General features: G+C 41.2%; 1 protein-coding gene and 1 long non-coding RNA gene across 5 annotated transcripts in view; one reads left to right on the plus strand and one right to left on the minus strand.

Annotated features, from left to right (window-relative positions):
- Nucleotides 1-26,358, minus strand: part of LOC140739410 (uncharacterized) — a 972,090-nt gene that overhangs the window by 635,582 nt on the left and 310,150 nt on the right. The window lies entirely within an intron of this gene.
- The window catches only part of afap1l1a (actin filament associated protein 1-like 1a), a 192,331-nt gene that overhangs the window by 88,021 nt on the left and 77,952 nt on the right, over nucleotides 1-26,358 (plus strand). For all 4 annotated transcript variants that reach the window (XM_073067686.1, XM_073067685.1, XM_073067687.1 and 1 more), the window contains exons 3-5: nucleotides 828-905; nucleotides 17,524-17,609; nucleotides 18,705-18,816. In XM_073067686.1, coding sequence (XP_072923787.1) covers nucleotides 828-905; nucleotides 17,524-17,609; nucleotides 18,705-18,816 — 276 coding nt within the window. The remainder of the gene's footprint in view (nucleotides 1-827; nucleotides 906-17,523; nucleotides 17,610-18,704; nucleotides 18,817-26,358) is intronic.

Below are 26,358 nucleotides of genomic sequence, written 5' to 3' on the forward strand. Positions count from 1 at the left end.
GAGATTTTAAAGCTTTAGGTTTCTAAAGTTATAAGTATCAGAGGTAATATTGTTCATGATTACATAAGACAAAACAATATTCTTAACGTAGAGGTTGATAGGTTCTTGATTATTAAAGGCATCAAAGGTTACAGGGAGAAGGCAGGAAAATGGATTCGAGAAGGAAATTAAATCTGCTGTGATGGAATGGTGGAGTAGACTCGATGGGCTGAATGGCCTAATTCTGCCCCTATGTCTTATGGTCTTATTCGAAAACCTGAGCCTGGTGTTGATGCCCCTGGCTTGGAGCTAGATTTTGCAGAATCTGTTTAATCTGTTTGATCAAAATCAGAAAGGAAAATATTGAAGAGGTATTACTTATTAAGGAGCAGCTATTCCATACACCAGAGAAAGTCACAAGTAGGTTGAGGTCAACGGAGTAAAGATTAAGAGACGGTGGAAATTTGGATCACATTTTTAAATTACAGTTTACATCTTTGAACACTCCAATTCTTTTCCATCCAGGAGATTCACAGATTTTAATTACTGTCGTGAGGAATATTGGATCAATTTATGCGACAGATGCTTCAGTGAGAAATTTCTACCTGACTGCACAAGCTAAGCAGCAAAATGTCGGAGTTTGATTTACCAGCAAATAAACTATAGAGTGGTAATTCCTTAAGCAATATGGTTTCAAGTTGGAAACTGATGTCATGTCAGTTGTTCAAATCAATATTGGTAATAGTTAATCAGTGGAAAGAAGTGAGAGAATTGGAGTACAAAGTTTCCAAATGTTAGTTTTCACCTGTTATAATTAGATTTTGCTGTTTCTCTTTCCTCATTTTCAGAGAAAAGCTACATGTACATGAATACCTCAGACTGTCGGAATGGCACAAGTTTTGTGGAATCCCTATTTGAGGAGTTTGGTATGTAATATAGCAGTTTTGCTTTAATAATAAACAAATGCAAGTTCAAGGCTAGTTCTAGCATTTAAGAACCATGGGGGCCCAGGTTTGTAGTTTTAATAGAAGCAAAACTGCCAGTATGCACTACAATTATAAAATAAAATATAAAATGTCTTGTGTCTGCAAATGTACAGTAATGTAGCAGACCGTAAGTTGTCAAAAAAACATCCTGCATGTCCTGGCATGAGTAATTGCTACCTCTGTGGAATATGACATGAAATTATATAGTTAAATGTTATTCTAAATGTTCACAGCTTATAAGCAAAAATCAGAACATTGTGAGAGTTCAGCAGGTAAAGCAGCATCTGTGAGATAAAAGGTGTATGTTGATGTTTGGCTCAAGAACCTGCATCAGGGTTGAGTGGAAAGATTTTGGCAGTTTAAGGTTGGGGAGGGTGGGGGTGGCAGATGGGGTAGAGAGAGATTGGTAGCTGATAGGTGGAAACAGGTGGGGAGGAGATGATGGGCAGATGGAACCAAATGGGGGAAGGGAATAAACAAAAAGGAGAAGAAAGCTGGGCAGACAAGAGAACACTGATGTGTGGGTTACCTGAAATTGGAATATTCATTATTCATACATTGGATTATAAACTACCAAAGCAGAAAATGAGTTTTTTTTTCTTCCATTTTACATTTGCCCTCATTGTAAGGCTGCAGAAGGCCAAGGATAGACAAGTTGGTGTGGGAGAGGGAAGGAGAGTTAAAATAATATGTAATTGGAAGCCACTGTGGACAGAGTTGAAGTGTTTTGCAGAATAGTTACTTAGTCTACGCTTTATTTCACAAATGTAGTGGAGACCACACAATGAGCATTGAATGGCAGACCAAATTGGAAGGGGTGCGGGTGAACCTCTGCCTCACTTGGAATAACTCAAAACTTGGTCTTCCAAGTGAGGTAGAGGTTTACCTGTGGTCTGGCCGCAACATCCATCTCAAGCTCCTGATCTTGTGCAGTTTAACTCTCCTTCCGCTCTCATACTTACCTATCTGTCCTCTGCCTACTGCTTTATTAGAGCTGAAGCAAATTGGAAGAACAACATCTCATTTCATTTGGTTAGCTTTTATCCCAAAGGTATAAATGTAGAATTTTCCATTTTCCGGTAACCCACACGTCTAGACACACAACTGACCATAACTGCTCAAACCTGGTGCAGCAAACTACTTGCTGGAGGAACTCGATCTGCACCTTGACCTGCTGAGTTCCTCCAGCAAATTGTTGCTCCAACTCAGAGCCCTGGGATTGTCTCCCCACACATACCTCACTTGTCCATCTAGTTTTCTTCTCACATTGTTTACCTTTCTCATCCCCTCCCCACCTAGTTCCACCTGCCTATTATCCCCTCCCCATCAGATTCTACCTATAACCTAACCAAAATCTTTACCAAACCCACTCCTCCACCTGGTTCCATCTGCCTATCACTTCCTCTCTTATTTTACCCAACACCCCTCAGCCTTTATCTCATCCGTCCGACCACTATGCCCCTTGTACTGCTTTATACAAACAAGCCCTTTGGTTTCCTATCGATCCTGATGCAGGGTTTTGACGCAAAATGTCAGTTTACACCTTTTACCTCCACAGATGCTGCTTGACTCGCAGAGGTCGCCTGGCATTTTTTTGTTGTTGCTACTCTTGTGAAGCTGATGGTAAAATCTGCATACAGTTATGTTTTTAAAGAATATATTCCTATAGTACTACTATGGGTAAGAAGCTGTAATTACGAGGGATGATTGATAAGTTCGTGGGCTAAGGTAGAAGGAGTCAATTTTAGAAAACCTAGCACAAAATAACCTATGTTATTTTTCAACATAGTCCCCTCCTACATGAACGCACTTAGCCCGGTGGTCGTGGAGCATACGGATCCCTTCTTTGTAGAAGTGGTCCACAGCAGGGGTGATTGATAAATTTGTGGCCTAAGGTAGAAGGAGATGAATTTATTAACTTCAAACTTTCTGCATGATCACTCAGAGTTGACCTGCACATGCATGTAACGAGAGCGTCTTGGACCTCCAGGTGGTCCACAGTAGGGGTGATTGATAAGCTTGTGGCCTAAGGTAGAAGGGGATGAATAATACTGCTCTTGTTACATGCACATACAGGTCAACTCTTTGAGTGATTATGCAGAAAGTCTGAAGTTAATAACTCATCTCCTTCTACCTTAGGCCATGAACTTATCAATCACCCCATGCTGTGGACCATTTCTGGCGGTCCAAGACGCTAACTTCTACAAAGAAGGATCCATATGCTCCACGACCGCTGGACTAAGTGTGTAAATGTAGGAAAAATAAACGTGCTAGGTTTTCTAAAATTGATTCCTTCTACCTTAGGCCACAAACTTATCAATCACCCCTCGTATTGTGTGATGATTTATAAAACTTGCCCCAATTATAAATGCAGAATTAATAATAGAGAATGGGAATGTAAAGCTTTTGATAATTATATTGCTTTTAAAAAAGAATAGAAATGATTTAGTTATTTCAATATTGAAAGCCTGATTGTCCACTGCAAATTATACTTTAGCTTTAATCGAGTTACTGACAGAGGCATACATTTCTTAGAAAGCTGCAATGCTCCCTCCATCATCTACGTACAGACATGTCGAACTTTAAACTTATTAATGCATTTGTTGATGCTTTGGTAAAGATAACTAAAAGCAAATCTTTTTTTAATCCAATATAAGTGGTATTCAAATGTAATAGAAGAAAATTCCTGGCATTTTGACCAATTCCTATTTCATTTTGATTGAGATAAAATATAACAAATTACAGTACAGTTAGTGTAAGGAGAAATCAGCAAATAGAGGAGTCTGAATGCTATAGATTGATCAAAGAAAGATATGATGTTGAGTGGGACTAAAGTCTTCTGACTGACAACCATGCAGTTGCTTCTTTAAGTAACACGATGAAACATAATATAACATAGCATAATACCAAAAATCAACTCTTCTAATCAACCATCTTCTGATCAATGAAGCAAAGAACAGCTTGAAAAAAGAATTGATGGAAAAAATCCCTCTGATGGCATTCACTCAAAGCACCCTGGCCCCTGCCACTCTTGTCTCTATCCCCATCCACCACTGCCTGTCCATTTTAGGATATTAGTCATGTCGTTCTCAATCTAATTTAAATAGCTCCAATTTCTAAATTTCTTGTCCCAGTCTAAGACTTCAATCTTTTTGTCGGATATTTATTTAATGGAAAAATAGCTTTTTTGTTGTTGAGTAGCCATTGACTTCATTGTAGAAAACAAAATGTTTTATTTCTATGGTTTGTTTGCACTGCATTGCAGCCCTGGAGATTATAAAGAGCCCTCTGAGTATCATTAATGTTTTTCCAATTAGTTAACATTGTGCATGTTTGCAGTTATTTCAAACTGGACATTTATATTTTCCATTCGTGTCCTATTAAGAATACTTCAACAAATGTGGACTACAGGGAATGAAGAGTCCATAAATGAACAAATTTCTTTCATTAACTACAATGTCAGAAGACAAATCCAATATAACTAGAGGCCCTAACAATGAGAACTATCTCAGTACAGCTGTTTAACAGAAGAGTCTCTGCAAATACTAGAAATCCAGAGCAACTCATAAAATGTCAGAGATACTCAGCAGGACATGCAGCATGCATCCCCTCATGCAGAGGGGAATAACTAGTTGGCATTTTGGGCTGAGACCTTATTGAAGAGTCTTGATAAAGGGTCTCGGCATGAACAATCAACTGCTTATTCCCCTCCATAGTTGTTGCCTGACTTGCTGAGTTCCTCCAGCATTTTGTGTTTTGCTCAGTACAACTCGTCTTCAATTTAAAAAGAAATCAGTTGATAATTACAGACATAATAGAATGAACCTTAAAATTGGAGATACCACAGATTAATGAGAGAATGAAATTCATACAAAACAAAATTCAAAACAGATTGTAGTTCATGGGGGGGGGAAGGGAAAATGGACTGGATGTGAATTACGATGTTGTGATGATGTTATTAAAGCTCTTCAACAGATTATAATCTGTAGATTAAAATGTTTACCACCATCCTTATCTCAAACCCTCTTGCTATCATTCATTAATAAAGAACTCACTTTAATGGTGACGGTTGTCATCTGTGAAGAACCACATTTGAAATCGTTCTATCAATGGTGATGCAGGATGAGGCAGAAGCCATCAATTCTAAACTAATTTAGATGTGATGGCTTGTTAATACAATTGTGGTATGTCATCGTCATCTCAGCATGGGACAACTATTCCCTTGTTAGTGGTTTGCACAATATAAAGTTGGTTAAGGAAGGACAGGGGGCTGCAACAGGTGCCGTTTGTCACTCTGTTATGGGAAAAGACAAAAGGACATAGCACATAAAAAGTGGGCTGCAAGCTAATACATACTGAGGTAAAAATTTGATGCAGGAGGTTATGTTGGTGAGATACCTCATTTATCCAGAAAAGCTCCCTGGGAACTCCAAGTGATATTCCTTTGAAATGGCAGTACTTGCTGACCATTTAAGATACACAATGGGTAAGAACAGATGGCAAGAACCAATGCTATGTTTTCCTCAGCTTGCACTAATAAGTATGATCAATATAGTAACACTACCACGTGCAAACAGAATCGCTTGGCAGTACTTTCTTATGTATTGCTGAAATTTTCAATCCCAAAGGAAGCAGGCATCATAGGGCCAATGATGTATTTCAGTTTCTTTAATATTTTATTGCTATTTCTTTAGAACTTCAAGTTGGTCTCCTGTGACAGAGATTGTTACTTCTTCTCCTCATCCTTTCATAAGAGATCCTCCTCAGAGCTTTTCGTGATAAATTTTGTAGTGGAGAAACAAGCAGATGAAAAGAATTCCAAGAGGAATCAATTTCGGAGTGAAGATCGTTAACAACCATTGCCAGAATTACTTGGTAGCTATTGCATCAGTCAGACCACATCACCATCATGTGCTCTACTGCAATAAGCTGATCATTTTTAATAAATAGCATCACTCACCATCTCAAATAAATCAAGTTTTTGCTTGAGAATGTCAGAAAATCACAATGGGGCAAAGTTCCACACTCTTCTGCCTTTCCTATTTCACAGTCTTTCAGGTGAATTATAAATCCTTGTCCTCCATCAAGGCATCATTTTTGTGGCTGTTGGAAGGTTATTCACTTTCCTCTTTAGTCTGCAACGATGTCCATGATGAGTCACGTGGGTGTCTTGTTTGAGGTGGGCTGGTTTCACTATGCTGGGCAGGAGCTGTTTATGGTGGCTCTATATGAGTGCATCCATCTAAGAGGTTTATCAACAGATCGTTCGATTTGTGTTTGATATTTCCTTGTGAATGATGAATGCACTTTTCTCCAATATATTTTGAAGCAGTTTCTGATGTGCCGGGGGTTGGGGGGGGGGAGCCAAAATGCTTTAGTGTACCAAAAAGAACTTCAATCCAATCTCTAACCAAGATAGCTATCTGTTCTTTCTATTGAACTGACTACTCAAATTCTTTTTCTTCTCCTCCTGTTAACTTTCTTTTTTTAATAGCCTCTCTCCACCTATATTGTCTGGACACTTTAAATTTACTTTTGTAGAAGCTTTCACTGGGGGGGGGGGGGGGAAGCATTTCACTCCTCATCTTTGCTGCCTACTGCCCTGTCTCTATTCTCCAAAGTTTCTGAATATGTCCTTTGCCCCCCACCATTCACAGAACTTCATTTGATCAAGCTTCTATCTCTATAACAGTCCTGTGTTATTTATTCACTGTTGGAATAGAAACAGAAAACCTACAGCACAATACAGGCCCTTCAGCCCACAAAGTTGTGCCAACATGTACTAGGAAATTACTTAGAAATTACTAGGCTTACCCATAGCCCTCTATTTTTCCAAGTTCCATGTACCTATCCAAAAGTCTCTTAAAAGACCCAATCGTATCCGCCTCCACCACCGTTGCTGGCAGCCCATCCAACACACACACCATTCTCTGCATAAAAAACTGACATCTCCTCTGTACCTACTCCCCAGTATCTTAGGTCTGTGTCCTCTTGTAGCAACCATTTCAGCCCTGGGAAAAAGCCTCTGACTATCCACACGATCAATGCCTCTCATCATTTTATACTGCTGTATCTTGTCACCTCTCATCCTCCGTCGCTCCAAGGAGAAAAGGCTGAGTTCACTGTTTTCATAAGGGATGCTTCCCAATCCAGGCAACATCCTTGTAAGTTCTCTCTGTACCCTTTCTATGGTTTCCACATCTTTCCTGTAGTGAGGTGACCAGAACTGAGCACAGTACTCCAAGTGGGGTCTGACCAGGGTCCTATATAGCTGCAACATTACCTCTCGGCTCCTAAATTCAATCGCATGATTAATGAAGGCCAATACACCGTATGCCTTCTTAACCACAGAGTCAACCTGCGCAGCTGCTTTGAGCGTCCTATGAACTCGGACCCCAAGATCCCTCTGATCCTCCACACTGCCAAGAGTCTTAGCATTAATACTATATTCTGCCATCATATTTGACCTACCAGAATGAACCACTTCACACTTATCTGGGTTGAACTCCATCTGCCACTTCTCAACCCAGTTTTGCATCCAATCAATGTCCCTCTGTAACCTCTGACAACCCTCCACACTATCCACACCACCTCCAACCTTTGTGTCATCAGCAAACTTACTAACCCATCTCTCCACTTCCTCATCCAGGTCATTTATAAAAATCACGAAGAGTAAGGGTCCCAGAACAGATCCCTGAGGCACACCACTGGTCACCGACCTCCATGCAGAATATGACCTGTCTACAACCACTCTTTACCTTCTGTGGGCAAGCCAGTTCTGGATCCACAAAGCAATGTCCCCTTGGATCCCATGCCTCCTTACTTTCTCAACAAGCCTTGTATGGGGTACCTTGTCAAATGCCTTGCTGAAATCCATATACACTACATCTACTGCTGTTCCTTCATCAATGTGTTTAGTTACATCCTCAAAAAATGTACTTCTTGCTAACAATCTATGCAATATTGTCCACCCTTAATTGACCCGACTTCAGGAGTATTAAGAATCAACCATTTTGATAGATTCAACAGTATATGTAAATCAGTTGGGGGATAAGTATGGTCGGTTCCCTTCTTTGAAGGGACTAAATAGTTCTTTACGGTAATCCAACATATTTTTGGTTGCCATTACTAAGATTTTATTTTTGAATTTCCCTCTACTTGAATTTAAGTTCCCCAACTGCCAGAGTGTCTCTAAATCAAAGGACCACAACTTTAATTGCAAATCCATTAACTTAACTATTACACCACCATTTCATAACCAGCACTTAGCAAGACACTGGCCTGATGAAGGTTCTCAGCCTGAAACATCGACTGTTTACGCTTTTCTAATGATGCTGCCTGGCCTGCTGAGTTCCTCCAGCACTTTGTGTGTGTTGCTTGGATTTCCAGCATCTGCACACTTTCTCTTGTCTGTGATAACCAGCACATAGCAACGTTAATGACAAATGGCAGTGATTGCAGTAAACTTCAATCAGCATGCTTCTTAACATGGGTGCAGTTTTTGACATAGTTATAGTCCTACAGTGCCTTTCCACTATTGCCTTGTTGGGCAGGACTGTACTTGTCTAGTTCTGTTCTTGTGTATCCACTTGAAGTCAGAGAACCAGCAGCAAAGATTGCTCTTCTCAGCCCTGCTCCATTATCCAGGTAGGGTCACTCTTACCCCTCCTCCTGCTACTCGGTAACACCAACTAAAGCATGCAAGATTTCAGGTGTATAGTAAGCACGTTCATCTCTATCTCATGTCATCTCACTTGCCACTTTCATTTTCCCTGACCTGATCACAAGGCATAATCAACATCCAGAATCGACGGACACCGATGTCCACCGACTAAACATTGGGAAGGCTGAAGCCAGTGTTTCCATCCTATCCCGAGCATTTTCTAAAGCTGAGGCATTCTGTTGCAACCTTTCTGTCATGTTTGGCATTGAAAGTAATTTTCAAGTTCACACTCAACTGGACTATCTGCTTCTACTTCCATTATAGTCCCCAATGTGACTCCTGCCTTTCACCTCTACTGTTTTGCCATTTTCCATTCCTTTGTAACCTCTGGCTAAACTTGTCCAACACATTCTTGGCTGACCTCTAATCTATTCTAAATATAATTATCCAAAACTCTGTGGCCCTTGTCCAATTTCAAACAAAATTCTGTTCACACATCACCCTAGCGCTCGCACACCTGCACTGGCTTCTCATTTACCAACAGATTTATTTTAAGATTCTCCTAACTTTCAGATTCCTCCTTTGCCTCATCCCTCAGTAGCTTGTGACAGTACTGGCACCCTGTCAATAAAGCCCTAAATTGAAAAGAAGATTTTAAGCCCTATCCAATATAAATATCTATGAGTACCTTCACTACAGGGAGGTTACAGAGTACAGTATCCACCTATTATTCAAGAATTAGCTTACTTCCCTGTGTAGGCTCTGTGGTGAAGTCAGCTGCCAACACCCAATGCTTGAATGGTTGGTCACACCTCCCTACCGATGAGGAGATACTAAACACAAGAGATTCTGCAGATGCTGGAAATTCAAAGCAACACACACAAATTGCTGGAGGAAATCAGCGGGTCAGACAGCATCTATGGAAACAAAGAAACAGTCAACGTTTCCGGCCAAGACCCTTCATCAGGGCAGGAAAGGGAGAAAATGCCAGACTAAGAAAGAGGGGGGAGGGGAAGGAGTACCAGCTAGAAAGTGACAGGTGAATCTAGGTGAGTGAGAGGGGGACTGGCATGAAGTAGGAAGCTGAGAGGTGATAGATGGAAAGGTAAAAGGCTGGAGAAAAAGGAATATGATAGGAGAGGAGAGTGGACAATGGGATAAAGGAAAGGAGGAGGGACATCCAAGAGAGGTGAAAGGCAAGTGAGGAAAGAGGTAAGGGGGGATCAGAGTGGGGAAATGGAGAAGGAGGAAGGGGAAGGGGGAAAAATTACTGAAAGTTGGAGAAATCGAAGTTCATGCCAGCAAGTTGAAGGCTACCTAGATTGAATATTAAGTGTTGCTCCTCCAAACTGAGAGTGGCCTTGTTGTGGCCAAAGAGGAGGCTGTGGACTGACAAGTTGGAAAGAGAATGGGAATTGAAATTGAAATGGTTAAATTGAAATGCCAATCCCATTCCCATTCCAACATGTCAGTCTATGGTCTCCTCTTCAGCCACAATGAGGCCACTATCAGGAAACATTGAATTCTCCAAATTCCAGTAACTCTTCCCCCCTCCTCCATCCCTCTTGTCATTCCTAACAACCCCAAAAGCGTGATGGTATTTATACTATTCTCAACGACATCATCTACATTTGATATTTTCCACATACCTTTGCTGGAACAAGTAACTCACTCAGATTGTCTTAAAAACTTCTGGCAACAGAGAGCCCAAACCTCCACAATTAGCTGTGAGTTCTGTCCACCGGAGTACACTAACATCCAAACTTGTAACCGTGTTTATTTGTGCTAAGTGATTTAACCCCATTGTCTTACAATTGGCTGATGGAGACAAGTCTCCTGGTCACTTTACTTTGTAAACCTGTATCTCAAGTTCAAACATTCTTGCTATTGAGGGAGTGCAGCATAGGTTCACAAGGTTAATTCCCGGAATGACGGGACTGTCATATGTTGAAAGATTGGAGCGACTGGGCTTGTGCACTGGAATTTAGAAGGATGAGAGGGGATCTGATTGAAACATATAAGATTATTAAGGGATTGGACACGCTGGAGGCAGGAAGCATGTTCCCGCTAATGGGTGAGTCCAGAACTAGAGGCCACAGTTTAAGAATAAGGGGTAGGCCATTTAGAACAGATGCGAAAAAACTTTTTCACCCAGAGAGTGGTGGATATGTGGAATGCTCTGCCCAAGAAGGCAGTGGAGGCCAAATCTCTGGATGCATTCAAAAGAGAGTTGGATAGAGCTCTTGTAGATAGCGGGGTCAAGGGATATGGGGAGAGGGCAGGAACGGGGTACTGATTGTGTATGATCAGCCATGATCACAGTGAATGGCGGTGCTGGCTAGAAGGGCCAAATGGCCTACTCCTGCACCTACTGTCTATTGTCTATTGTCTATTGATTGCTACTTGCAATTTACTTTAAAAACTGTGGACTGGTCCTTGTTTACAACAAAAAGCTGAGCATAGACTATTTGTTAAAAGTTTAACTTTATCACCAACAACTTTGACCCTTTGGAAAGGCCATGCAGCTGTGCTAGAAAGCTGAGTTGATCAATAAGCCTCTTGGGCCATAGAAAGCAAATACCCATCACAAGCTCAGTGCATGCAGGCTGCAGGTGAAATTTTCAAGATACCTGTGCTCTTTCTGGCCCTTTGCATTGACTTTGTTAATCACTTTGAGCTTTCTAATGATATCGACTGAAGTGTTACACTTATTGCACCAACTGTGGAAATTAAATGAAGTGCTATCAGAGGTTGGTCATGGCTAGAATCAATTCCTACCTATCCACTGCAATTTGCCTATCGTCACAATAGGTCTACAGTGGATGGAATTTCACTGGCTCTCCATTCGGCCTTGGATCATCTGGACAATTGCAAAGCCTACGGCAGGCTGCTGTTTATTGATTACAGCTCAGCATTAAACACAATCCTGTCCCCAGTTCTAATCAACAAACTACAAAACTTGAGTCTCTGTACCTCCCTCTGCAACTGGATCCTTGTCTTCGTCACTGGGAGACCAGGGTCAGTGTGGATTGCAAATAACATGTTCTCCTCGCTGCCAGTCAACACTGGCACGCCTCAAGGATGTGTGCTTAGCTCACTGCTCGACTCTGTCTAACGACACAACTATTGTGGACAGAACTTCAGGTGGTGACAAGGAAATGTACAAGAGCAAGATAGATCAGTTGGTTGAGTGTGTCACAGCAACAACTTCACACTCAATGTCAATAAGACCAAGGAATTGATTGTGGACTTCAGTAGGGAGTAGTGAAGGGAACATGCACCAGTTCTTATTAAGGGATCAGAAGTGGAAATGGTAAGCAGTTTCAAGATCTTGGGTGTCATTGTCTGAAGATCCATCCTGGGCCTAACATATTGATGCAACTACAAAGAAGGCACAACAACATCTATATTTCATAACTAATTTGAGGAGATGTGGAATGTCACCAAAGATGCTCGTAAATTTCTACAGATGTACAGTGGAGAGCATTCTAACCAGTTGTATCGCCATCTGGTATGGAGAGGCCACTGCACAGGATCAGAAAAAGCTGCAGAAAGTTGTAAACTCAGCCAGCTCCATAATGGGCACTAGTTTCCCCAGCATCTAGTACACCTTCAAAAGGCAATGCCTCAGGAAGGCAGCATCCATCGTTAAGGACCCTCGTCACACAGGACATGCCCTCTTCTCATTGCTACCATCAAGGCGGAGGTACAGGAGCCGAAAGATACACTCAATGCTTCAGACACAGCTTCTTCCCCTCTGGTATTAGTTTTCTGAATGGACAATGAACCTATGAACACTACCTCATATTTTTTGTCTCTTTTTCAATAGTTCCATTTAATATCAGAGAAATGTATACAATATTCATCCTGAAATTCTTGTTCTTCACAGACATGAACAAAAACAGAAGTGTGCCCCCAAAGAATGAGTGACAGTAAAAACTTCAGAACCCCAAATCCTCCCTACTCCCCCTTCCCACATATAAACAGCAGCAAGGAAACAACTCCTCCCCTCCCCTACTTACTTCATCAAGAAGCATCAGCACCCTCCACCCTCAATAACAAAACCCCCAAGAAAGGCCATGGTCTGCAGTACAACAAAAAAACTAATCATTTACACAACAGTTCAACATACCACAGACCAATAAAGGGACAGAGAGGTGTCGCAACAAGAGACGAGACGTATCAAAACAGCTCACTGATTTGCAATGATAAAGTCTGTCGCATGGTCCCGCCCCACCGAGTCTTCCGAGTCGAGAATCAGCAACAACCAAACTCTCCTCCACCAATGAGAGAGGGCACAAGATTCGCCAAGTAGAGTGCCCTGGCAGCTGATCTGCTGTTTCTAATACTCCGTTTTCTACCATGACACTTCAGTCGGCAGTAACGGAATAGAGTCGGGTCATCCACAGGGCCGTGAAGTCTCGGAACCGCAAAGGCATGCTTGTCTTCTAGTCCATCTCCTTGGGATTTTGAAAGGTAGTCGGTTGTGAGCTCCCAGGAACAGGTCCCACCACTGCAAAGACCTGAAGTCTGAGTGTAACTCCAGGTCAGGGTCTTCGACAGAATCGCAACCACCCTGAAATGGACAAAGAGAGACTTCCAAAGAAGAAATTGGTCTGTCTCCACAGATGAGCTCCAAGGAGTCGCTGTTAAGTGCCATTGTAGCTCCGCCCTGATTTTGCACTACGTTAATATACATATACAGTACTGTGCAAAAGTCTTAGACACATATATATAGCTAGAGTGCCGAAGACTTTTGCACAGAACTGCATTTGTCAACATGGAGCGGAGAGCAGGTTTGTAAATCTTACTGGAGCAAAGGATGTTGGAAATTGTGAGGGTGGAGCACCGCGAGAGGGGTGTGCGGACAGGTGGCAGAGAAGGAGTGCCAGGAGCAGGGTGGGATGGGGGAGTGTGACATGGGTGCAGATATTCTTAGCACTGAAACAACAGTCAAGGTCATTTGATTCCAAACAATTGGTTTATTGATCGTTACAGAGTGTCTCTCTCGTGCTTTCTGCTTCCTCCCCTTTCCTTTCCTCTTTTCTCAATCATGATTCCCCTCTCCCTGCCCCCTTCCCACTCTCAGTCTACAATGGAGACCCATATCAGAATCAGGTTTATCATCACTCACATATGTCATGTTTTTTTAATATGAAAGAGCCCAAAGAAGTAGACCAAAGAAATATGTTATTGCAGGAGTCTAGCAGAATGTTGGATAGATCAGCTCATTTTAAAACTACTGCCAAAGTTTCTTAATTAAGCCAGCAGCAAAAACCTCACTGATCAGAAAAGCTTTCACATAAACTTGATATTTGATAAGATAAATAAAAAAGTGTTTGTGCAAGATTATCCATGACAGAACTCTCCTCAATCTTTAAGCCAGAACTACTGTATATTAATTAAGAAAACATTTCAGTTGCTCACAATTGGTTTAAATCTAGCTGTCAGAATTTTCTTTCCAATTCTGTTTGGTTTAAAGAAGTTCAAATTGCCACCAGCAGAGATCAGTTTCAGGATTACAAGAGGCTTTGTGTATTCTTGCCTCTGATGTCTGTTCTTTGTCCTGGGCTTCCTTGCAGTTGCAGAACTTCACATAAAAAACAGAGGTGAATGGTGAAGGTACATATCCCAAGCTTCAAAGAAACTAATTTGTACTGGTACTGATACCAGCACCATTGACGCAGCCACATTCACAACATCTGGCTTCTGGGATTCACATGATGGGGATTTGCATGTTGTAATTTAAAATATTGCTATTCATTAATTTATAACATTAATGAGACATCTCTATATCACTCACAGCATTACCCATATTGTGTTGGAAGGTATACATGTAGAGCTGCTGAAAGCAGATGTTATTCACAGTGAAGTGTTTGCAAATAATACTTCTAATCGCTTCATGCTGAAATGTTACCATTTAGCTACTTGTTCTTGAGCATACATTGGCTGAAATTTCTCCAGCACCTGAATTTAGATGTGGTGAATGGTTTTTGCTCCCTTCCTGGGGAAGATCTGGCACTCAGGAAATTTTTATACTGTTGAGGGAAATGTCTCAAACCTGCGCATGTGTATACGTATATGTTCGGACAGATCACCTCTTGAATAATTTGATGAATATAATGGAGAGAGTTTTGGCAGTGGAAACCAGTAGTTCTTAATTGGCCATACAACTTTCAGCTGCAGTGACTTAAGCTCTTCTGCATGTGTGCTGTCAAACTCAGAAGTCCAATATTTAATCAAGTGACACATCCCACTGGACTCCACGTGGAATCCAATAGCTGAGACCAGCCCAGCTGAGATTTCCCAGTTTGCTGCAGAATCTCCTAGTGCTAATCTGACCTGGCATAGAAACCAAGATGCTTGATTTTATTGCGGATTTTTAGGCCAGGAGATTGGGAGATGTAGGGAAGCTAATGAGTCAGTTTAACTGCTTTAGTTGTTTAAATGTTCAAAGTTGATCTGTTCTTTTAATCATTAACTTAGATTTTAATATTTTTACCTGCAAATTGTTTATGAATGTCAGGAGTACTTGAGGCTGCTAAAATCATTCATTGGCTTTGACAGATAGAAAAGCTTTGCTCCCAGTTTTGCCTTCTGTCAAAGTCTGTCATAGGGGGAAGGGGCCTCTGCACCAGACAACCTGCTGCAACCTCACTGGCCAAGAAAAGAGTGTTGAGAACCTGCGAGCTTCATGAGACTACAGCAGAGATTACTGGTGACAACAGTGAAGCACTGGTGACAGCTAGTTTCAAGAGAACGAAAGGTCATAACGCTTGGGAAACTTTTTTTTTTACCCAGAGAGTGGTCAGTAGATGGAATGAGCTGGCAGAGGGAAGTGGGTGAGACAGATACAGCTTTTAAAAGTTTCTTCAACATGTATGGATTGGAAAGTTTTAGAGGAATGTGGGCAAAATGCAGGCAAATGGGGCCAGGTTAGTTGGGAATCTTGGTCAACATGAACCAGTTGAGCTGAAGGACCTGTTTCTGTTCTGTGTGGCTTCATGATTCTATGACAACTCTGGCCAGTAGGTCAGACTCAACATAACTGAGCCCAAAATAAATTTTAGTGAATGGCCAACAGAGGTATCAAGACTCATAACAACAGTAATACAACCAATGGTAGAAAGGTATGTGGTTAAAAGAAAATAAGAAATGTGAGCGGGCGTAAAGCATTTTGGCCCTCAGTGCTCCTCCGCTATTCAGTAAGATTGTGGCTGATCTTCTAGTTCAAGGTCATTATCTTTCCACGTCCACCATATCCATTGATTCTTCTAATATCCAGAATTATATCTACCTCCGTTTTAAATGCAGTAACTAATCTTTCAGTCAAAGGGTGGTGAATCTTTGGAATTTTGCACTCCAGGGGGCATGAAGAAATTTGTGAACTTTTCTCTCCTAAATGACCTATCCTGTATTTTAAGCTAGTTCTAGGTCAGCTAGGTTAACTAGGTGAACCTAATTCTAGCCTGCACAACCACAGAAAGTATTCTTCAGGTCTACCCCTCAAACCCTCTCTGAGAACTGTGTTCCAGAGAGATCACTGATCATTCCACTAAACTGTAAGGAAAAGAGAATTAATCTACTCAATTTCTCACATTTAGATCTACCATCCAAGGAACTATTCTAGTAAATCTTCGTCGCACTCCTTCAATAACTTTTTAGGCAAAGATGCTGAAATTTTACACTGCAAATTCTTCAGTGTAAACATCACTGATTGCATGTCCTGGTCGAAGCATGTAGATGCTACGGCCACGAAAGCACACTAGTGTCTCGATTTCCTCAGAAAGCTAAGGAAATTCACCACATCCATATTGAACTTAACCAATTTTTATGGATGCATCCCATTCAGATGCATTATAACTTGGTATGGTAACTGCTTGGTCCAAGACCACAGGAAATTGCAGAGTTGTGGACACAACTCAACTTATCATGAGAAGCAGCTTCCCTTCCTTATTTTTTAAAATGACCTGTATGGTTGGCATACAAAACAAAGATTTTCACTGTATCTCAGTACATGTGACAATAGTAAACCAATCATGAGCCAAAGGACCCTTTCGTGATCTTGTGCTTACTGTAGGGCCTTAGCAAGACCATACCTGTAGCATTGGCATTGGTAATAAATTAGCATGCATGGTCTTGCTAAGACACTAGATAATTGTAGTAAATTCAACTTTATTCTTTGGTACTATGTTTCTACACCAATTGTTGCTTATGCCAGGGTCTAACTCTTGATGGGATTTTTTCACATTATCCTAGATGATCATTCAGATAATATCACTTTATTGATCCAGAAACACACTTTAAATTCCCAGTAAAGCATCAAATGGCAGTACTGCAAAATGATTCCAGCCTTTTAACTACTCTCCTGCTCCAAGGACTCCACTGCTCAAACTGTGCAAAGCACAATTTTCCAGATATTGGTATCAAAATCACTGTGATGAATGCTGCCATTTCAAAAAAAAAACAAACAGTTCAAATTTCCCTCTGGTGTACCATTCAGACAAACTGTAAGTGCTTCATCTGTGGGACATAATTCAACGTCCTATAGATGCTGCACATGGGACCACATACAGAGAAGAAAATGTAGGCAAGGAAGTCATAAAGTACTACAGAAAAGAATGCTTTTCACCATCTGTGAATAAGTGTTCCAAAGGGAACAAAGAATGTTAAAAAAAAAGTGTAGGATGTCAAATCTATTACAAATTTTCAGCAGTGTCAGTACTAGGGAATTATCACCCAAGCCATTTTTCAGCAATTGACTCCCATTCCAGTACTTCTTTAGCACATGCTATATCAAGTTTATTCAAATAACCTTGAGTGTAAATAAAAATGCTTCCTATCCATTGTATAATTGTAACTACTAAAGTATAAATCGCATTCATGTTGTTGCAGATTGTGAATTACGTGGCCTTAAGGACATGCAGGAGGATTGTAAGGATGGAAGCTGTATTCTACCTGAAACGCCACATTCCAAATCAGTGAGTCTTGTGTATTTGGATATTTGATTTCTTCTGTAGAAACCCTTCTTGAATAGTCCCTTACTATTGGGGTTGGTTCGCTTTCAATCTAGTTTATGGGTTCTGAGGTGACTGAATGTGGTAACCAAGGATGCTTCCACAGATGGAAAAGAAGTGCCTGAGTAGACAGACGACTGAGCAGTCTGTGAGGTGCTGTACTCTTCTGTGCAGAAGTTGATATTTTATTTATGTTAGCTCACATCAGCTACTTTTTCTTGGCCAGCTACGATAAATGAAGGTATGTTAACTGATCCAGATCTTTTTAATTAATGAGCAATGTTTTTATTTATTAAAGAGTGTAAAGTTACTGCTGATGAGGGGTTTTTTTTTTAAGCAGCTGAACTAATCAAAGCTTGAGGCACCATCTGGTTGGAGTGCTGAAGAACTTGCAGTGTGATTTGACGCCCTCAGTTGGCTCATTTTCCTGCGATTGAGTCCTGTAAACATGGCAACTTCCAAACACACCCTTGAGCAGCTGAGAACTCAAAAAGAAGTGTAGAACTGAAAAGCAATATGAATACTTGACCACAGAATGATGTAATAAGTTGAAAATCTTTTGCGTTGTATTGAATTTCAGGATTTAATCTATTTTTTGGCAGCTTATCATCTATTTTATTTGGTGGCTGACATTGACCAAATTTTACCAGTGATCAATGAACTTTAGCTTGAGATGTTACACTGAGACAATACTGCTCACCCAACTGAATACAAATTGTTCCTTGTTTGTATTCCCTGGTGTCTTGCCATTCAATTAATATCATTTTTAACAAACTGAGAATTTTTTAGAAGACTGCAGTTGCTGAAAATCTAAAACAAAAACAGTTGCAAACACTCAGAATGGTTGTGAAGAAACTTTGACCCTGTTGTGAAGAATTTACCTCTGTTTCTCCTTCCACAGGTGCTACCCTATCTGTTGAGTGCTTCCAACATTTTCTGTTTTTGTTTCATTTTAACAAGTTCCTTGGACGTTATCACATTTGTATTTGTGGATCCTTGCTGTATTGAAATTTGATTAATGAGATTCTGATGGCTAATGCAAGTTTCTCTCATATTCAGGGAGTATCTGATATACCACCCCCTCTCCCCACAACTCCTCCACCTGAGGATTATTATGAAGAAGCTGTGCCTTTAAGTCCAGGGAAAGCTCCAGAGTACATTACTTCTCGCAGTAAGTACCTTGAGGAGGACCCATCTAAATATTTTTATACGAAGAGCTAACTAAACAATCTTTTTGAAGCAGAAAGACTGGGATTCAAATTGTAAGCTATTGATAAAACTGTTGGCCTGTTCCTATGATTTCTTTTCAGTTGTAGGTGTCACTTGGACAAGGGAGCGTACTTTATTTCTCTTGTTAGGGAGGTCACACTTAAATGTATGCAGGTTTGAGATAAGCATATTCTCCAGAGTGGCCCAATGTTCTATGAATTCTTATCCATACTGGTACCAATATTTATGATCCAAAAGCAAAGATCTGCAGATGCTAGAAATCTGAAATAAAAATGCTGAAAGTAGTCAGTTGGTTAGGCAGCAGCTGAAATGAAAGGAACAGGGCTAATGTTTCACATTAAGAATCCTTGACCAGCTTCTTTTCTGACATAGTGCAACTTGGGAGAATGATACAAACATAATCAAAACACTGGAAGAGTTAATTTGCATTTAAATTAATCAATATTAATTGTTCTTTCCCCTCTTAACCCCTCCTTCAAAGAAGCCATCTTTGTCAAATTGGAAAACCCATCCCTGCACAGAGGGAATGGGGTACGACACCACCTATCAGCTACTTACAATGCATCCTAACATCACTACCCCGCATCTCCACCTCCATTCTTGCAAAGATAAGACTAATGAGCCTCTTGTTAGTCTGCTGCCTGGCCTGCTGCGTTCCACCAGCATTTTGTGTGTGTTGCTTGAATTTCCAGCATCTGCAGATTTCCTCGTGTTTGCTCTTATTACCTCCATGGCTCTTAATGACCCTCCTTTGATTGCTATACTTTCAAACAACTCACAGAATCGATGAGCCGGAAAACTGCCCACCATGGATTAGAACTGAAGAAGCCTCTCGGATGAGTGGTGAAATGTCTTCCAGACAACACACCAAGTCCAGTTGCCTTAATTGACTACTGCTTGATGTGAAATGACCTGGATGAGAGCCTTCATAGACAGCCTGCACCTTAATTCCATCTACGAAGCATCATGAACTGCCTTACATTGTATCTCACCTGTCACTTTTTTGCCTGTTCTCCCAACCTGTCCAAGTCCGTCTGCAGACTTCCTGCTTCCTCAACACCACCTGTTCCTCCACCTATCTGCAAACTTGACTGCAAAGCCACCAATTCCATCCTCCAGTTCATTAACATATGTAATGCTTAGGGCTATCGGCTCGGGTTTGTCTAGGGGAAAATCCGTCCACCCGCCAAACTGTGTCTCCCGATTGCGTAGATGCTGTGTAATGTACACTGGTACAAACTTGCACATACAATATCGGACAACACACAATGTACATTTTACAGATTACACTTTATAAATCTTACTGGAACTAGGTAATTAATAGAAATACAATATGAAAAGAAAGAAAAAGGTGCTAAAACTTATCAGAGTTCAATCAGTTCGTGCACAACCATTGGAGCTCAATTATCAAAGCCTTCTGTTCACTATTCGATCTTCTCCGACCTCCTCGACCCGCTGCCTGGATCCAACCTCGGTGGTCGACCGGAGCGCGTCCAGCATGTCCTTCCTCTTCGGTTTTCCTCCCGAAAAGCCCTCGTGCCAACTCCAGGTTCCCACACATACAGATAGAACAACATCGCTTCCATTGGTTAATTCCTCCGTTATCAATAATTATAACCCAAACACTTCAACTAAACAGAGCATTACCTCATCAGTTACATACAAAGAAGCCATTTCATTATAACGCTACAGAGACCCCATTTTATATATGCAGTTAACAGTTAACATTACAGTTAATAATCTGAGAACCCTGCACATCTAATGTAAAGTGCACATCTAAAGTAGTGGACCCAACACCAGCATGTAAGGAACAGACAGCCAACCAGAAAAGGCCCCCTTTATTCCCATTCTTTGCCTTTTACCTGTCAGCCAGTCTTTTATCCGTGTTTGTACCTTTCCTGGAATAACATTGGCCCTCATCTTGTTTAGCTGTCTTATATGTGGCACTTTGTCAAAGGCCTTCTGAAAATCCAAGTAAGCAACATCCAGTGACTCTCATTTATCTGTCCTACTCATCACTTCGTCAAGTAATTCCAACTGATTTGTCAGGCAAAGTTCTCCTTAACAAAACCATATCCGAAACCTCATTCATAATAACAGACTCAAAAATCTTACAACCACTGAAGTTAGATTTATCCAATCTATAACTTCCTGTCTTTTGCCTTTCTTCCTTCCTGAAGAATCAAGTGACATTGAAACCCTACCGATGCCTTTCATAATCTTATCAATTTCTATCAGGTGTCCCCTCTGCCTCCAGCGGTCCAGAGAAAACAGCCCTGGTAACTACACTTACTACCCCCGAATGTGCTCAAGTATAACAGAATGATCAATGCAGTGTTTGAAATTGGGATATTACCAACAAAGAGAAGATGTAGTTGGAATTCCTTTAAACCTCTGTATTTTGGTGGATCCATTACCCTTTGTGCAGTTTGACACATGGTTAACCGCTGCACTGCCCAAGGAACTGACAACTCTAGTATTCTCTGAAGAGGAAATGTGAGTTAATTATATGACTCCGTTATATGATCAGGCTGTCTTGATTTGTCCTTACCACTGCATCATTTCTAGTATTGGAAAATTGAAGTCCGGCTTCACTGTGTTGTCAGTTTCTGAACTTTAACAGAATCTCATTGCACAGATGGTAAACCGCTAACCAGTGATTCAGGCTTCTGTTCAAAACAGCCATTAGAATAGTGGCAAATAGAGTCATAAAACACTACAGCACAGAAGCAGGCCTTTCAGCCCATCTAGTCTGTGCTAAACCATCAATCTGCCTAGTCCTATCAACATGCGCCTGGACTATAGCTCTCCATACCTCTTTCATCTATGCGCCTATCTGAATTTCTCTTAAATGTTGAAATTAACCGCACATCCACCACTTGCACCAGCAGCTCATTTCACACTCTCACCGTCCTCTGGGTGAAGAAGCTTCTCTTAAACATTTCACCTTTCACTCTTAACCCCCTGACCTCTAGTTGTAGTCTCACCCAACCTCAGTGGAAAAAGCATTCTTTACCCTATCTTTACCCTATCTATACCCTTCATAATTTTGTATGACCTTATCAAATTACCCCTCAGTCTTCTATGTTCTAAGGAATAAAGAACCTTTATTTTCAACCTTTCCCTATAACACAGGTCCTCAAGTCCTAGCACCATACTTGTCATTTTTGTCTGCACTCTTTTAATCTTATTTACATATTTCCTGTATGTAGGTTCATTCTTTCATTGTGTGCCATGCCATATGATATAGACACTCATGATCTTTCCATGACCATGATTGTTCTTCCCAAATATTTCTGCAGAAGTGGCTTCCCAATGCCGCCTTCTGGGCAGTGTCTTTACAAGACAGGTGACCTCAGTCACTAATACTCTTCAGAGGTGTCAGTGGTTGCATAGCCAGAACTTGTGATATGCACCGGCTGCTCATACCTGCTACCATGGCTTCACACGGTCCTGATTGGGGAAATAAACAAATGCTACACCTTGCCTAAGGGTGACCTGCAGGCTAGCAGAGGGAAGGAGCACCTTACACCTCCTTTGGTAGAAACCAAAACTACACAGAATTCTCCAAATTAGGCCTCACCAACATCTTATACATCTTAATCTCTCTGTTCCTCCACAGTCTTCAGCACCCACCATGTAAAATGTACCCTGAATGGTTCTCCCAAAGTACAACACCTCACACTTGTCTGCATTAAATTCTGTCGGTCATTTTCAGCCCTGACCCTCCATCAACCAAGTTTCACTAATGGCCACAATGTCATAATTCTATGTGCCCACTATGCTTTAAGCTGTTCTGCCTTTCCTACAGCACTCCTTGCATTGAAATATACACAGAGCTCAGTACATTGGTTCCACCGTGCTCAACCTTTTGATTCCTGATTTTGTATGTAGTCTTAACAGCATCTTAGTCCACAACTATCCATTCTGGTGCTCTGGTTCCCATACGTTTACAACACTACTTTCAAACTCTTCCCCCACGCAGCACCAGCAAACTTTCCCGCTGGGATATTATTCCTCTTCCCGTTCCGGTGCAAACTATTGCTTCTGTACCGGTCCCACCTACCCTGAAAGAGAGCCCTTCTGAAGCCCTCTGTTCTGCTCCAACTTCTTAGTCACGTGGTGTTCCCCACGATTAACTCTCCCACGATGTTCATTCCTCTCAGCAGCTGTTGCCTCTGCGAGTTTCATGCCATTTCTGTCCCACTAGTATGATGAACTGCAAAGACTAATATGAGTAGGCTTGGGCCTACTACGGCTGCCTCGGGGAGTGGGTCTAAAGACTCAATCTGGTTCAGAATGCTGTCATTTATTTCTATTGGTTGAATGATGTGGGTGTTTTTTTTCCTCTTTTATGGTCTTGTTTTAATTGAGTTTCTTTGGCTTTCTTGCCTTGTGGCTACCTGTGAGCAAACAAATCTCAAGGTATATAATTTATACATTCTTTGATAATAAATGTACTTGAACTCTTGAATACATATTAAACCGTATGATCTTCCTTCTTCTGGCCACACCAGCACATGGCATGGATAGCAATCCTGAGATCACAACACTGGATGTCTTGTCCTTTAAGTTAGCACCTGACTCCTCAAACTCACTTGGCAGGACCTTGTCACTCTTCCTACTTGTATCATTGGTACCAACGTGGACCACGACTTCTGACCGCCCACCCTTCCAGTTAAGAATGCTGTGGACTCAATCCAAGATGTCCCTGACCCTTACACCTGGGAGGCAACAAACCATCCAGGAGTCTAGTTCTTGTCCACAGAGCTTCCTTTCTCTTCCCCTACCAATGAATCCCCTATTAGTACCACTCGCCTCTTCTCCCATCTTCCCTTCTGAGCCACAGAGGCAGACTCAGTGCCAGAGACCTTCTTGTTATGGCTTTTCCCTAGTAGTTCATTTCCCCTCAACAGTATCCAAAGTGGTATATTTATTATTGAAGGAAGCATCTACAGGGGTACTCTGCAGTGGCTGCCTATTCTCTTTCCTTCTCCCAACAGTTACCCAAGTACCTACCTCCTGCAACTTAGGGGTGACTGCCTCCCTGTAGTTCCTATTTACCACCTCATGTTCCCATTTGAGCCGAAGGTCGTCAAGCTGCAGCTCCGGTTCCCTAACACGGTCTTTAAGATGCTACATTTTGGTGCACTTGCTGCAGATGTAGTTGTCAGGGAGACCGGTGGTCTCCCAAAGATTTCATTTCTCACACAAGATACACACCACTAACTCTGGACCCATTCTCAACACACTAGCTATGTACTTACAGAAAACAAAACTTAGTAGAAACTTAATTAGAACCTCTGCCTGTGCTTGCCCAAGCCTTTTGAGCCAAAGCCGGACCACTCTAACACTGGCCCACTCCAACAACAGTTGCTCTGCTTACAATTTCTTTCTTTTTATTGGCTCAACTAAAACTCACTCCCGACGAGACTTGCAGTTTACAAATGGCTCCCACCCTGCAAGATGTCACTCTCTCACTTGCCACTGAACACTAAATCAAAGGTTCAAATGTTCATTTATTATCAAAGTATCTATGCAGCTCGGAGATTCTTCTTCTTCAGATAGCGACGAAACAAAGAAAAACCATGAAAGTCAGTTCAGAGAGAAACAGCAAACCTGCCTCCTTCCTCCCGCACAAAAAAAGAACAGTAACATGATCATCAACACCTCCCCCAACTGCACCCGCATGAAGCACGTCAAGAACATCCACCCCCAAATTCCACCCCGCACAGAAAAATAACAAAAATGCAACAAGAGCATCCCCCCTCCCCTCACCCGAAACACAGCAAGAACTAAATAAACACATTGGAACAACTTGTTGAAATAGCCTGCCGAAAAGTTATTTTCAAAAAAGCTTTTTTTACTGTAATTTTTGAGGGTTTTTAGACCTATTAATCCACTAAATATTTTAAAATATGCTGGATTAAAATGCAAGAGCTATAACAGTACTAAATGATGCAGTCTATTTTGCCTTGTTTTCTATTATGTTAGCTATTACTAAGTAAAATATTTAGGAAGTGAAATATTGGCATTGTAGTATTTGGGGAAAACAGTTAACCGTGTGAAGGAAGCCTTCCCTTGTTCTTTGGGACTTTGTGTGTTCTTTCTTGTCAATATTGGTTAGATGCAGTAACTCAAGCTGAAATTCAGAGATATTGAATTCGGATGATTTATGTGACCTTCAGCTCAGATACTGGATTTTCAAGTTTTCTAGCTTAACATCTAAGAAAGCACATAGAGTAAATATAAAATGATCGTGTGAGTCATGGCTTAAATAATTTCTTATTGTGACAGCCTTTTAAGTTCAGTATACTATATCTATTTTAATGGAATAGGTCGTCAGCTATCACAAAAGGAGCACTGTACTGTGATTTTAAATGAATAAATTCAGGACAGAATGAAGAATTTAATTCATGTTGCTCATGGAGAGAGAATAAGATAGCAACCACATACACACATTGATTTTACAATGCCATTCTTATTGGCAAGAGAATCATTTTGCTTCGTTGGTGTAAAAAATCTCGCCATCTGCAAATTCTGTCTTTCTAGTGTTATTGTCTGCCTTAAAAATACTGTTTATACTGTGTTTGTGTAATCAATGTAATCTCAAGTATTTGCAGCATTTCACAAATGATATGCTAATAACAGTAAATCTTGGAGGGATGATGTGCAGAACCCAAATGAGATCTGAGATGAGAGTTTAATAGCAGGTTACTATGGTAAAGCTATTCATGCTGCTTTTAGCATTTGTACTCTGTTATGTTTCAGTTGGCAAAATATGCCAAGCTGGAAAAGGGAACTTTCAACTTAAATTTGTTTGCAGGATGGGATCATTCATTCATTTGTTATGTGCCATCTCGTATGACGTAAGTGATCATGGTCTTTCCATGACCATGATTGTTCTTGGCAAATTTTTCGACAGAAGTAGTTTGCCATTGCCTCCTTCTGGGCAGTGTCTTTAGAAGACTGGTGACCACAGCCATTATCAGTACTCTTCAGAGATGGTGTGTCTGGCGTCAGTGGTCACATAACCAGGACTCGTGATGTGCACCAGCTGCTCATACGAACATCCACCATCTGCTCCCATGGCTTCACCTGACCCTGATCGGGGGGCTAAGCAGATGCTACACCTTGCCCAAAGGTCACTTGCGGGCTAGCAGAGGAAAGGAGTGCCTTACACCTCCTTTGGTAGAGACTTATCTCCACCCCGCTACCCTAGAATGGGATAAACAGACATTAAGAAGCACTGTAGCAAGTAGGTAGAGAAGTATCTTTCACAAAAAATGATCCTCAGTTTAAGGCAAGAGCAAGTAATTTGTTTCATTGTTTGCTAGCTAGGATTCTGCAATAAAACCTCAAGCCAGTAATTCCTTGTTTTCGCAATGTCTCATACTGGTTAAAAGCTATATTCAAGTCAGGCAATTGTCAGGTAGCCAAATCAAAATGGACATTTACTGCATGACAGCTCCATAAATTAGAA

Source organism: Hemitrygon akajei, chromosome 15 (assembly GCF_048418815.1).
Source record: "Hemitrygon akajei chromosome 15, sHemAka1.3, whole genome shotgun sequence".
NCBI classification, from domain to species: Eukaryota; Metazoa; Chordata; class Chondrichthyes; order Myliobatiformes; family Dasyatidae; genus Hemitrygon; species Hemitrygon akajei.